We start from the raw sequence: 14056 nt of genomic DNA, 5'->3' as shown, positions 1-14056 counted from the left end.
ATAGCCCCATTTCAGTGCCTGCAAACGAGAGGGTTACGTCGACAGCAGGTGTGTGCACCCATGCCAGCCCCAGTGGGACGGTCCCCACCCTGCGCGTGAGTCACTGCCAGCACCCAGACATGCAGCTACAGCAAAGTTTCTTTACTGCGTACAACAGTCCCAGTGGCACCCATGGCCCGAGGTCACACCATAGCAGCAGGTGGAGTATGTCAGGGCACTCCAGGGGCTGTGCACCATGTGGCAGCCAGCTTGCAGGGGCAACTGGTTTGGGCACTCCGTAAGTCATAGAATTGTAGAATCGTAAAATAGTTTGGGTTTGAAGGGACCTCTAAAGTTCAACTAGTTCAACTCCAGAGATTGGCAGGGACATCTTAAACTAGGCCAGGCTTCTCAGAGCCCATCCAACCTGGCCTTGAACATTTTCAGGGACGGGACACCCACTGTCTCTCAGGACAACATGTGCCAGTCCCTCACCATTCTCATTGCAAATAACTTTCTTATGTCCAATCCAAATCAACCCTCCTTCATGTTCATATGAGTGGTCCTGAGTAGGCAAGCACACTCCAGTCACCCTGCCACTGTGGGGAGGCACTGGCGCCTGCTGCCACTGCAGGACCGGGCAGCACTTGGCCTGTGCCACAAGCATCCTCTCGCTGCTGGCACAGCCCTGTGCTGCCTATCCCCATGTCTGCAGCTGGCTGCAGGAGCCAGCTGCTCAGACAATGCTGTGCCTCACACCGGGCTCAAAGGGTGCCTCGAGGCACAGAGGAGTCCCTGCCGGGTGCTGGCGGCAGCACACACAGTGCAGGAAGTCAGCGACGTTGTGCCGGAAGAGCTGGCGGCAGGGGTGCAGGTACTGGAAGAAGAGGAGCATGAAGTAGATGCCCAGGCAGTAGCCAAGGAGCAGCTGCAGCACCAGCAGTGCGGTGCAGACGTTCTCATAGACGTCAGTCTTGAAGAAGTACCAGAGGATGACGAGGGCCGTGTTCTCTGCCAGCCGGGCCATGTAGTACACAGCCAGGCGGCCCCAGTTCTGCGACTTGTCGATGAGGTCCCGGTCAGCCAGCTTGAGCTGCACGGCCGACCAGCAGAACATGTTGATGCTGGAGTAGAGGAGGGTGAAGGCACAGAGCACCACCACCGTGCCCAGGCGGCTGAAGTTCTTCTCGATGTTGTCAGGCAGGCGGTGGCCGCTGCGCCAGAACTGCACCCAGGGCAGGAAGAAGACCACCAGGAGGTTGGCCAGGGCGATGGGGATGATCCAGTGCTTGAAGACAGTGCTGAAGAGCACGAGGACGGCAATGCGGGTGGAGATCTCCAGGCTGCGCCACAGCACGATGCAGAGGAAGGCCAGTGGCCGCAGCTGGACCTTGTAGTCATCGTACTTGACCTGGATGGCCAGGATGTTGCAGACGAGTGCTCCGTAGGTGACTGACACCAGACAGATGGCCATGAGGACGGCTGCAGAGGGAGAGAGCAGGGGAGTCAGGAAGTGTTGGAGACCAGGCTGTGTGCAGCCTCTCCACTGCCTGGGGTGCATAGTGTGGGGTGACAACCCCTGGCGGGAAACACGGGGTGCCGATCCTCGGTGAGGAGTACAGGGTGCCAAACGCCTGGGCTAACAGCAGAGGGTTCAATGTGAGCACTGCCAGAACAGCTCACAGGTGGTGGTGACAGTCCCCATGGTGAGGTGGCTGTGGGGGAAGTTGCTGGCAGCAGGAGGTTGAGAACCCAAAGATTGTCCCTACACCAATAAAACACAAGCCTTGGCCAAACCGGAGCCATTTCTGTGGTTGGATCACAGACATGCCCCAACGCCCCTGCCCTGTGCAGGAAATGCTGCTCAAGGATAAGTGGGGCACAGTCTGTGCTGCAAGGGCCCCTCTGCCTTCATCCCAGGCAAGAGCCACACCACTGTAACCCCAGGGGCATCCCAAGAGCCAGCCCCATCCAAGGGCTGCAAAGCCAAGGTCATTTGTAGGGAATGCCAGCAGCTGTTCACATTCAGTGCAGCCAGGAATACCATGGAGAAAAACAGGAGAGTGCAGCTGGTCCCATCCATGGTGGCTGCCAGCTGCAGGGCTGAGCTGACACTCCAGCTGTGAGGGAATCACCCAAAACACATCATTTGGTGTTTGCTTCCTGCATCTACTGCTAGAGGAGCACTGTCACTCATTCTTCCTGTGCATCTGCAACTCCTCAAAATGCCTTTGCAGAGGGCTGTGGCAAATTAGGGGGTTTCTTTGGGGCATCTCCTGTGCTTCCCTTTTCATGCACCTGCTGTGGGCACAGACGACAAGGTCTGGGCTCTCAGCACTGCCTGGGAGAATGGGTGGGTGAGAGCAGCTCCTTCACCCAGCACTGTGGTTGGAATGGTGCAGGAGCATGCCTGTGTGCCCAGCTTGGTGCCATGCCAAAATGGGAGTTAAAAGTTTGCTCTGGCATATCCACCCCCAAGCACATAAACATCCTGGGAGCAGGCAAGGGAGCCTTGGAGTGGGAGTGCTGGGCTGGGAGCTCTGGCTGCTGGAAAATGTGCAGAAATAGATACAGTGGAGGGACTTGAGGCAAGCCAGAGCCTGTAGCTAGACGGAAAAAAAATGAATGGAGACTGGTGCAGGCTAGGGCAGGGGCCTGACCATCTTATGAGACACAGCACTGGGTGGATGGTTTGGTTCTTGAGGGCAGATACTCACAAACACGGGGCTGGGAGCAGAGCCTGCCACCTCAGTCATGCCTGCTCCTTCCCACTTTGCATCACTGCAAGCAGGAAAGCAGAGAGCTGATGGGTGCCCAACATCTGTGGGTCGTGCTCCACATTCAGGGGAATCCAGTGGAAGCTGTGTCCCCGGGAATGACTTTTTAGATTGCCTGGATGTCACACCAGCACAAGCAGCTGAGGAGCCGTGCCCTGGTGGGGTTCCTGGGGAGCCCACGTGCCAGGCGCCCTTACCTCGGGCAACAGGGACGTACTTCTCCAAGACGCTGATGTAGAGCTGGAGGGTGAGCTGCGGGGTGGAGCCCAGGAAGGCCTGGATGACAGCCATGCGCTTGAAGGCGTTGCGGTGCGTGGCCAGGCGGCGCTCTGAGTGGCCCACCTCCTGCTCCATCTCCACCTCGTAGCCTTTCCGCAGCCGCCGCTTGCGGGTGATCGTCACGTAGGGCTCCTCCTCCCTCCCTGACCAGCAGTACACCAGCAGGGCTTCCACACACCTGTGGGGACACAGGAGCTGTCACCCCGCCAGCCTTCCTGCTGTCCCCCAGTGCCAGCACCTCCAGCCCCACCTTGCCTGGTGCTGGCCAGACCCCAGTCCTGCCGAGTGCAGCCCAGCTGTCCAGCAGTGCTGTGGGCAGCCCCTGACTGGTCACACCAGGATCATGGGGATGCCCAGTGGCTGCTCCTCTGCTCCAGCATTCAGGGTGAATTACGTGCAGCAGGGGTCAACAACTGCTCCAGCAAGGGGTGAAACAGCTGCTGAAAGAAGTCCAGCATTCAGGGTACAAAGCAGTGACCCTGCTGGGAGCTACAGCTACAGGAAGGTGTTAATCACCCTTGGGTTCTGTTTTCCCAACTGGCAAAAACCTCTTCCTCTAAGCAGAGGCAAACGAAACTCTGAAATATCAGAGTTGTGTATCAGAGTTTTCTTTGATCTCTCATCTTGAGCAGAAGAAGGCTTCCACACTTCCTCCCTGGTGGGGACAGCAGGAAGGAGAGCGCAGGGTGAAGGCGTGTGTGGCATGGGCAGATAAGGCAGCGCTTCCGCAGCCCCTTCTCTGCAGGCCCTCACGTGTGGGCAGGGGTGTGACTTTCTGCCATGCCTGCAAGGACAGGGGCACACCCAGCCCCTCCACACAGCTGTGGGGTGGGTGTGCGTGGCCAGAGGGGACCAGCTTGGCTCCTGCCTGGGGACCAGCTGGCTCTGGGACCAACAGGACACCATTATTTATGAGTGTTTATCGGGACAGCACAAACTGCTGTGTATCAAACACAAAAGGAGTGAGGGTTTAGGATAAATTCTCCCAACAGATCAAGCCAGCACTCATGGCTCATTGCAAACTCTAATGGGAAAATAGTTTCATCCCAAAGGCCCAGCTTGAAGGGTAGTCCCAGCTGGCTGCCAGTGCCCTGCCAGACCTTCTCAGCAGGCTGGGCTCCATCTCCAGCCTGAGCAGCCAGCTGAAGCAGCCTTCCCTGGCCAGTCCCAGCTGACTCTCTGGTGCAGCAGGGCAGCACCATACACATCTCAGACAGCCTCGGCTGGTGTGGTGGGTCACAACGCTCCTGGGCGCCAGCACAGGCTGGCAGCACTGAGGCAAGGCCCCCCAGGTGGCTCTGAAGGCATGACATGGTGACAGGGACACATCTGGTGCACTGCTTGTTTCCGGTGACAGAGGAAGTGCGGAGCAGGCCACAGCGGTTTTGGAGCCCTGTGGGTAGAGCAAGCCCCAAAGCATGGCTGCTGGCCTGCCCTTGCGGAAGGAGCCCCGTGGAGATGGTGGCTCTGCCATGCCTCCTGCAGTGCATTCTCACGGAGCAGGCTGCCCAGGGTGATGACAGCCAGGGAAGCCCTGCAGCATTCCCAAGGAATGAGGGCTCAGCTTGTGCAACATCCATCCACCCCCTCACTGTCCTCTTTCCAGCACAGTCCAGTGGCCCCACAGTTCCCATGCCAGCCCCACTCCTCCACCTAGCTCTTCTCCTCTATGTCCCACGTAACTCCCAGTGAGTCCCACTCCTGGCCCTATGCAGTACACCCCAAGAATCCCACTATGTGCCCAAGAGCGTTGTCCAAATGTTTGCTGAACTCAGACAGACCAGGTGCTGTAACCACTCCCCTGGGGAGCCTGTTCCAGAGTTCCACCACCCTCTCTCTGGTTGTAAAACCTTCTCCTGATATCTTATCTAAATCTTCCCTGACTCAACACTATCCCATGTTAGTATTCACCCTCGAGCACCCACCGGGGATTCCCAGCACAAGCACGGTGATGGCAAAACCAGGAGACTGAGTGGATGGCTGGGTGCCTGCCGGACCTTGGGCAGAGCTTTCCCAACAGCAGGGATACACCGGGCTAGCAGACCCGCGTCCTGCCCGAAGCGGGCTCCAGCGGCAGGAGCACCCGTGGCTCCACCGGCGGCCAAGGGGCCCCCGCGGGCCGGGAGCAGCAGTGCCGGGGAGGAGGGACGGGGAGCCGGCAGGAGCAGCTCGGGGCAGGTGGCCGCTGACAGACGGTCCCGGGGCGCCGGTCCTGTCCGGCACCGCTCCCTGCTCCCGCCCGGTGCCCGCGCCCCTGCCGGGCTCCGGGCGTGGGTGCCGGGGTGCCCGGGGTCCCTCGGCGCTCACCTGATGATGGGCCCGAGCTGCAGCAGGTGCATGAGCAGGACTAGCGGGCGGTCGCGGCTGAGGTCGCGGTGCACGAAGATGAGCGTGAGCTGCACCAGGACGGAGGGGCAGAGCACGAAGAAGACGGTGAGCGCCAGCCAGAAGCGGTCGTCGGAGTGGCCGTAGGAGAGGCAGAGCACGGCGGCCGCCGCCCCCTCCCCGCAGAACAGCGCCGTCGAGAAGACGATGCCGAGCGGCAGCTTCGCCCGCGACGGGGCGGCGGCGGGCGGGCAGCCCCTGCTCGGACCGTCCATGGCGGCCCCGGCCCGGCCCAGCCCGGCCCGGGCGCTCAGCCCCGCCGCGGCGCCATCCCGGGCTGCAGCGGAGAGAGGAGACGCGCTGCGGGGCGGGCCGGGGCGGGGCGGGGCTCCCCCGCCGCACCGGCACCGCTCCGGGACCGCCCCGACCCCTCAGCCCGGCGTCCACCGCCCAGGCATCCCCACTGGATCCATATCTTCCCGCCCGGGGCCCCAGGCTCCCGGTATCCCCGCTCTGCCGTGGCCACCACCCCCCTGCCCCCGGTTCCCCCTCGCTACTGTGCCCTGGCCCCTGCCACAGGACAGCCCCTCCTGCACCTCTGCCCCAACACCCCTGTCCTTGACCAGGATCTTCTACCGAGGACTCCCCGTCTCTGCAGGGAACCGCCTCCCCAGGGCAGCCCCAGCATGGCCAGGACCCACAGCCCAGCAGCCCCCCGCAGCACCTACCTTGTGACTCCCACTGCCCAGATGCAGGGCTGACAATCCCCACGCTACCCCTCGTGTGTGCCCTTCGGGCTTTGGAGCCTCCCCTGGACTGTCAAGTCCAGGCCAAATCGATTCCTGGCAGTTACCAACACCCCAAGGTGCAGCAACACATGGAGGGTCCATCCAGGGGAAAATTGTTAGGTTGCCCCAGAGACACTGGGGTCCCACCGTGGGGCAGGAAGGATGCCAGAGTGGATGCCAGCCTTGTGTGAATCAGACAGCTGCCAGAGAGCTGCCTGCACCAACCAGCACCTCAGATGTGGGGCCTGGCCCTGGCTCCAGACCCAGAAAGAGCACCCCATGGCCCTGTGCTCGATGGGACAACGTGTGGGAGGGAGGGTGTTGTCAAGGCAGGGAGCATTTTGGTATCTTACAAGACAAGCTGTGTCAGGGACACCCCTCCAGGTCCTGTGAGTGCCTGGTGTGTGTAGCAAGATTTGGGAACTATGTTACAGGGGAGATGTGTCTCCTATATCTTGGATATTCCTGCTTGCAGGTAGGATCTTGTGCTACAGCTGAGCAAGAGGGCTTTTCCCATCACCTTCAAGGACCCACCTCAAGATAATGGGATATGTGGACTCGCTGACAGAGCCAAACCTCCTAGCGCTCAGCCTCATATCCCTCCTGTCTGTGCCACCCAGATCACCCATCCAGTGGTGGGAGCACAAGGGTGTCTGTGCTGCTCCCCACCTCCCTGGCTACAGGGGCCCTGCTCTGCCCAGCACATGCTGCCCCCAGCACCAGCCCTGCCCACCTTTCTCCGGGAGTGGTGGTGTGGGCACGGGTGGGATGAGCACACGCTGTCTCGGCTGAGCACCCACTGCCTGCCAGACTGCTCAGTCCAGCCTGGGCACTCACTGCCTGGCTGGGACAGACGGGACACGGAAGAGAGTGTTTGACACTGACCCCTTTTACCCAGTTTAGGCAGACGAGGAATTTTTAGGTCACTTTTAAAAGGCTCTCAGTGCTCAACCCTTGGCAGCTAGGCCAGCTCACAAGGAGGTGCCCACACGAGGAAGAGGCACTGTCCACTCACCTGCCCCACGCCAGGCAAAAGCACAAAACCTCCCATACCACACACACAAGAGTTTTCCCCATTTCACCAGGCCAGAAGCATTACCAGGGCTATCGGGCTTATTTAGCAGGAGAGCTGAGAATAGAACTGCCTGAGACTTTGGAGGCCCTATCTCCCCCAGCAAGAGCTCCCACACAGAAGCAATCCCTGTTCCTGCAGCTGCTCAGAGCTTTTATTTCCAAACTGAGCAGCTGCTTTGGGAAACCACAAACGCCATGAGCTCATGGGGACTGGCCTGACTGGTAGGGGATGGGAGATCTATGTGTGACCACTCAGCTCTGGTATGATAGTTACATATTATCAAGCTGGTTTTGGAAAACAGCCTCTCCAAAAAAGCTCTGGCCGGGCAGAGTGTGAAGGCAGCAGTGTCCAGGCTGACTGGTGGCAGCAACCAGCCGGGGTGGGAGCTGTGCACGGGAGCAGCTGTGCCTGGCTGGGTGCTCAGCCAGCAACAACACATCCTGTGGCACTGCCAACTGCACCCACGGCTCTCTATGAGTAGCAAGAGCAGCGTGCCATTTGTACCATTTATGCAACTTCCACTTATCCAAATTAAAAGCATTCCCCAGGAGCCTGGCAGGTCACCAAACCCTCAGCTGAGCAATGCCTGGGCTTCGACTCATCGTATTTTTAATTTCAGCTTCCCCTGCTTCATGATGAAATACTGAAGAGCAATTGTTTAAGCAACCAAGAATTCCAGTCCTGTATCCATAAGCCCCAGCAGCCATCAAGAGGAATGGAGAGACAAAGCCTCACAGCATTTTCCACACCAGTTATTATCTCATTTTCTATCCCAAGAATGGAGAGGCAGTGAGCTGTTCACGCTGTGAGTCACCTCTACAGCCTGACCCCACCTGTCCTCAGCTCAGTGCTGTAAACACCAGACAGACCATAAAAGTGATGTAGGTCTCAGATAGCCTCAGCCAGAGCTCCTGTCCCACTGCCCTGCCACTCCCTGTCCCTGCCAACCCCACGCCCACACCTCTGCCTGTGAGCCCAGCACAGCTGGAGCTGCACAAACACCCTGGGACACCACTGCCACAGAGAAACTGCCTGAACCAGAGTTGCCACAGGCCAGCAAGGACTCGCCAGGAGCCAGGGACATCCTACCCAGGTGTCCCCACTCTACAGTGGATGCATTCTGGACCAGCAGCATGGTGGCTGCTGACTGGCCCTCACTCTGGAACCTCCCAGAAGCAGAACAGCCCCTGGGCGGGTAGATGTGAAGTGACATGGAATCACAGAATTACAGAATCTCCTGAGCTGGAAGAGACCCACGAGCATCATTGGGGATGCCCAAGGCACTAGCCTGAGTCTCACTACCCCGTATGGATGTCAATTTTCCTGTCTCCACAAGTGTCTATCCTGCCCTGCTCAGCACCCCAGCTTCATTAATTTCTTAATCCCAGCCTCCACTATTTTTTTTCAATCCCAGTGTTCACACAACACACTGCACAAAGGGCAGTGGTGGTGGTGGCTCCCACTGTGTGAAACCACAGGGTTTGCTGTGCAGCTTTTCCAGCCCCTTGGATGTGCCAGGGCATTTGTGTGTGGCAGCCTAGGCTGTACGTGGGGTGGGAGCAAGCTTCCTCACTGGCTCTCAGTCTCAAAATAACCATGTCTCCTTTACACATGCCTGCCTGGCGGCTCAGCTCCTGTAAAAGGAGAAGAGAAAATTGTTCGGAAAAGACGGGGAGCTCCAAGCCAGGCTCTTAAAGGGTTCAGGTGGGGAGAGCTGCCAGCATGCTCCCTCAGTTCTCCTCTCTAGGACCCAGAGCAGACACCGCTCCCAGGGTGCTCGTTGTAACATGCCAAGAGTATTCTGCTGCCTTCCCAAATATAGCCCTGCACACAGAGGTGGAGGCAGCTGCTCAGGGTGTGGGGATGGCCCAGCTCCCTGACTTCAGACCTGAAAGCTCCTCAGGAGCACAGTCTGTGCTGGGGATTAAACTTTCAGCTGGTGCTTCAGGGAGCGACAGTGGGGCCGTGTCAATCGGCAAAATGCCCCATGTGCTGGATGAAGAGGAGGTCACAAAGTGCCGCCCAGCTTGATGGCTATGTGAAAAGGGGACCCAGTTTTGTCTCCTCAGTGCAGCCACGCTGCCCTACTGGCAGCGCTGGGACGTTCCCAGGAATCTGTGAGCTGGGAATTTTTTACTTAGTTTGGAAATAGCTTTGCAAATGACTGGTTTCCATGGCCTAAACTGTTTGGATTTTGCATTGCTTTCACAGTAACTCAGCTGTAATTTTTCCTGCCCCAGCAGTCTGTGGAATAGTTTCTGGTTGGGGAAATATTTATTCCATTTGCTTCATCATGCGACTGCTTTTACCACTCCAGTTCCTCATCCAGCTTCACTCGGACCCTCCTGGGAGAGAATCTGGTATCTGTCCCAAGGATCTCATCCCTCTAAATCTCACTAGAGGCTGTGCTGAGCCCACTAGGATCTGGGCACAATGCTCAGTTCTGCCAGGGCCAGGACACTTGCAGGCAGAGCACAGGCCATGTCAGTGCTGCTGAAGAACACTTCAATTCTTTAACAAGAAAGCAGAGTTACCTTTGGGTGCATTTATAGGTCTTTGTGATAACTACGCATTTTGGAGTCATGCCTCCTTGGCTACAGTCCCAGCACAGGCAGTGGGTGATGCTGTAACACTAAACGAGGCAGGAAGGGTTAATATCACCTTTAATTAACTGATTCCCCTGGTCCCGCCTGGGGTAAGCCTGGCATAGTGCTAACCCAGCCAGGCTGCGCCTGCGTGTGCCCTGGGCATCCTGGCAGGCAGGAGGAAGAGTTTATGCTCTCCTCTCCCCCATGCAGGAAAGCAGCAGGAGCACCGTAATGCTCTCAACAAAACCACTGTAGGAGCCTGGGTAGGGCTGTAGCCATTGCAGGGGCTTCCCAGAGCTCTGTACATGGTGCAAGGAACAAGGAGGCAGCTTGTCCTGCAGCAGGGAGCAGAGCAAACAGAGCATGCAGATCCAAGCCTCTCCTAGAAATTTGTGTATGCTTTGGCTGGGAAGCACCCTGCCAGGAACTGGGTGAAAAGCAAACAGCTCTGTGCATGCTTCCTGCTTCTTTCTACATCTGACACAGTGATGGTGCCGGTGTGGGGGAGCAGAGAACACCCTGGAAAAAACATCTCCTTTACCCAAAAGAACTCGGGGAATGGTTGCCCACAATAATTGCATGGCAGCAGGGTGCACGCCATCCACTCTCCCCAGTGCTATGCCAGCTAACCTCCGTGGTGCCCCAATTCCTCACTAACAGGTCTCGGTGTCACAGGCTGTAAATATCCTGTGTTCCCAGCCTGACCGCAGGGCATTTGCCTGCAATTAGCTCTTGGGATTTGGGAGCTGCTGTGATCCGGGGTTATCGTCAGCCACCAGCGCTGTGCTGGGATTTAAAGGGACAATGCAGCTGTCTGCATACCTACCAGCTCAGTGTGCTGTCATATGACATGTTAATAGAGAGATGAGTCTCTCCTCAAAGCCCGTGTGTGTCCTTGCCCACCACAGATCCCTTTTTGGGCAGGGTCGATGCACTTCCAGGCAAAGCAGAACTGCTTGCTAATATTCCTGCCAGGACTTTTTGGTCTTTGCCATCACCTTGGCTTTGGTGTCACCTCAGCTTGAGGCTCTCAAGGCTGCAGGCAGCCCCTATTGCTCTGCCCACTGTGTTCCCTTGCAAACCATCATTCCCCACGTCCGAGCTTCCCAGCCGTCCCCCCAGCTCTGCTGCGTGCCCAGGGGTGTCAGGAGGGGTTCCCAGTGTGCCCGATGCCAGCTGGGGCACGTACTCACGGGGTCTAGTGAAGCCAAAGCAGGGCAGCCCGCCAGCCCGCAGCCATCTGCACTTCTCCGTGGTCCCTGTGGTTTCGCCTCATTCCCTCTCCTGCGGCACTCCAGCGGGCAGAAATAGTCCCAAAGCACGTGCTGCCTTCCGGGGAGCGATGCCAGGGGCCAGCCAGCCCTGGGCACTGCCCTCCCCCGGGGGCTCCTGCTGGCTCTGGCAGCACTAGAGAGTCCAGCCCGGCACCATGACGGGGCACAGTCTGGTTATAGCTCTGGTGAGGAACATCTTCATTTATCTGCCAAGATAATAAATTCTGCCTTGGAGTTTCTTACCTGGCAACAGTCACCAAGGAGACGAGAATGGCTGCTGCGGGTCCCCGCTGGCACCGCCTGGGGAGGCCCCATGGACCTGGCAGAGGGTGTCCAGCTGCATTCCGGCCGGCCGGCTGTGTGGGCAGAGGGCCAGCTGCCCACTCATGACCTGAGCACAGGCCCAGCAGAACACACATCGATGTGGGCTTGGCTCTTGTGCTACCTCTCTGGAGCCAAGTGTGGTTTTCACCAGATTTGGGGTGGATTTAGAGGTTTTTCTGGCTGCTGATCCTAGCGTGCATTGGGAGCTGCCTCAGGCTCATGGGGGGTTTCCCTGTCCCCAGCTGCGGTCTGACCAGGAATTTTGGATACTTGTTTTAAAAGCAGTGGCACCCGAAGTGTTCAGAGATCTTTGGAATCCCTTGGTGCCAGAGGGAGATCAGATCCTGCTGCCCCTCAGGAAGCAGAGCCACTGCCTCCAGGGCTGCCTGACACATGGCACTTCCCTATTTATAGCACCTGTGGTCATGTCACAGCACATTCCTGTCCTTGCTGGGCTCTCTCCTGACAGTGCCAGCCCTGAACACAGGCAAGAGTTGACACTTGGAGCAAATCACTTCAGCCCTCACACAGCAAGTTGTGCAAAAAGCATTCCAGCCCATGCTGTGTATAAACCTGCCACTGCTGCTGCTCCCTGCAGGCTGCTGGCACAGGCATGGGACAAACCAGGAAAGGCCATCAGGATGGGGACAGGGAGGTGCTGCCACTGCCCTGCCATCTGCAGCACGGGGGTGACCAGTCACCCAAATACAGCATCTGGGTGTGATATCAGACCAGAAACTTCATCAACCATTAACCATGCATGGCTGCTTGCCCATGGCATGGAACTGGGGTGACTCCCTTGCCCAGGACAGGTGTCGAGCTTCCCAACAATGTGTGGGGAAGAAGGGCATGGGAGAAGCGGTGGGGAGAAGGGCATGGGGCTGGAGGGAAGGCCATGGGGCCATGCCCATCCTGGGCTTGCACCCCTGTGGCCAGGGCAGCATCTCAGCACCTTTGGCTCATGGTTGGTGCTCAGCTGGTCAGGACAGTGTTGCTGGTGCTGGGTGGTTTAGCACGGACTGATGCGAGCCAGCAGGCTCCCTGCTTCCTCCTGGGTATGGCTTTTGAAGGATCTCATGTCTTTGTCCCTCTTGACTCCACTTCCTCCACCCAGAGCTCCCGCAGCTCAGACATCCCTGTGTGACTTCTCTTCCACACACATCAGTGGCAGTGAGCCAGGGAGGGCAGCTCTGGCTGGGAAAAGAAGCAGGAAACCTGAGAAGCAAGATAAGAGCTTCAGAGCTGTAGATCGAGGAGCTGGGACTTTGTTTTTCTTCACTCTCTGCCCTGGGGTCTGAGGGTATCCACCACCTCCCTGCTCCCAGCCAGGCTCCTGCTGGGTCTGGCTGCTGTTTCTAGCCCAGGGGGCACAGGACCTGCTGCCACTCAGGTGATGCCTTGCTAGGGTACAAAATACAAGCAGTGAGCAGCAAGCAGTGATGTCCCCCAACCTGGCTCAGAGGGGACCCTGGGTGAGCAGTAGAGCTCTGCACACAATGAAGGGGATGCTCCTCGCAGGGGCTGCAGAGAGCATTCCCTCAGGGATCATGCAGTGAGAAGCCAGAGATGCCATTCTTAGAGGATCCTCTGATTCAGCCCACATGGGCTGTCGGGCAGTGTCCCCACCACAAGCCGCTCACACCAGTGATGGAGGCTGCAGTGGGGTGGACCAGTCAGTGCCGTGTCAGCCAGTGTGGCAGGCAGTCCCACGATAGCCATGTCCCCCCGCCACTGGCCTGGGCCGACCCACCAGGATTAAGGAGCCTGCAGGAGTAAGTAATTTAAATCCAGATTAGATTTAAGCAGCTGCTACGCAAAGGGCATGTGAGCAGAGGCTGTGCAGTGGGCATGAGCAGGTGAGAGACTGACTGGCACCCCTGATGTGAGGGGCTGTGAGAGCAGGCTCTGCTGTCAGGACTGTGCCCATGGGGTATTGCCCAGAAGGACGGATCTTTTTTCCGGGCTTGGCTTGTGTGCACCAGACCGGAGGCAGCGGTGCTGTGCCGTGGGACAGGGCACCCTGGGATGAGATGTTCCCTGCTGTGAAGAGAGAGCCCAGACAGGAGGATGAAGCACAGGGACACGCTGGGCTGCTCACTTCGTAGGTGCTGGAGAGAGGCCACCCCTCTGAGCAGGGCTGCAGACCATGTTCCACCTCTTCTCCCACTGCTGGTCATGGCTGCAGGCCATACAGGAGCCCATCAGGTAGGTCCCTGTGCCCACTCCCGGAGCTCCCAGGGGTGACAATATTTACCTGTGTGTGTTTATGAGTGGTGAGGGCACCAGTGTGGTTACAGGGAAAGACACATACCCCTTGCCAAGCAAAGCACACGTGTGTCCTCACTGCCCCTGCAGCAGGCAGGGAAGCAGGCTGGGCAGGGATGCAAGGCAGGAAATGGTTCCACTAGGATTCCAGCTCTGCAGAGTCAGCAGCTCCCCAAGAAAGGTGGGGAAGATGCGCTGAAACACCTGCCTTGTTTGCATGTATCATGACATGCGGGTTAATTCCCTGGGACAGCACTTCAAGAAGGTTGGTGGTCCTCTCCCTCCAGAGAGGACACCTTACCTGCTGTAATGCTGGAGGTGGAGCCATGCATCTCCACTGCCATGCAGCCTGGTCTATATGTTTAAGGAAGAAAATGATATT

General features: G+C 58.1%; 1 protein-coding gene across 1 annotated transcript; it reads right to left on the bottom strand.

Moving 5' to 3' along the window:
* Nucleotides 1-124: 124 nt before the first annotated feature.
* Nucleotides 125-11130, bottom strand: XKRX (XK related X-linked). The gene is made up of 4 exons (XM_063422614.1): nt 11005-11130; nt 5343-5697; nt 2954-3213; nt 125-1461 (listed from the first exon to the last, which is right to left on the bottom strand). Exons 2-4 carry the CDS (start codon nt 5633-5635, stop codon nt 716-718), a joined length of 1299 nt encoding a protein of 432 aa, XP_063278684.1. The 5' UTR covers nt 5636-5697; nt 11005-11130; the 3' UTR covers nt 125-715.
* Nucleotides 11131-14056: the final 2926 nt, after the last annotated feature.

Source organism: Prinia subflava, chromosome Z, assembly GCF_021018805.1.
Source record: "Prinia subflava isolate CZ2003 ecotype Zambia chromosome Z, Cam_Psub_1.2, whole genome shotgun sequence".
In the NCBI taxonomy this organism is placed as follows: Eukaryota; Metazoa; Chordata; class Aves; order Passeriformes; family Cisticolidae; genus Prinia; species Prinia subflava.
This window is presented reverse-complemented; position numbering and strand designations above follow the sequence as displayed.

Excerpts from the sequence above, each read along its gene's own strand:
- XKRX (XM_063422614.1), bottom strand. The coding sequence starts at position 5,635 with ATGGACGGTCCGAGCAGGGGCTGCCCGCCCGCCGCCGCCCCGTCGCGG. Across the intron at positions 3,214-5,342 it reads CAGCTCGGGCCCATCATCAG|GTGTGTGGAAGCCCTGCTGG; the intron begins GTGAGCGCCGAG and ends GTGTCCCCACAG. Across the intron at positions 1,462-2,953 it reads GTACGTCCCTGTTGCCCGAG|CCGTCCTCATGGCCATCTGT; the intron begins GTAAGGGCGCCT and ends CTCCCTCTGCAG.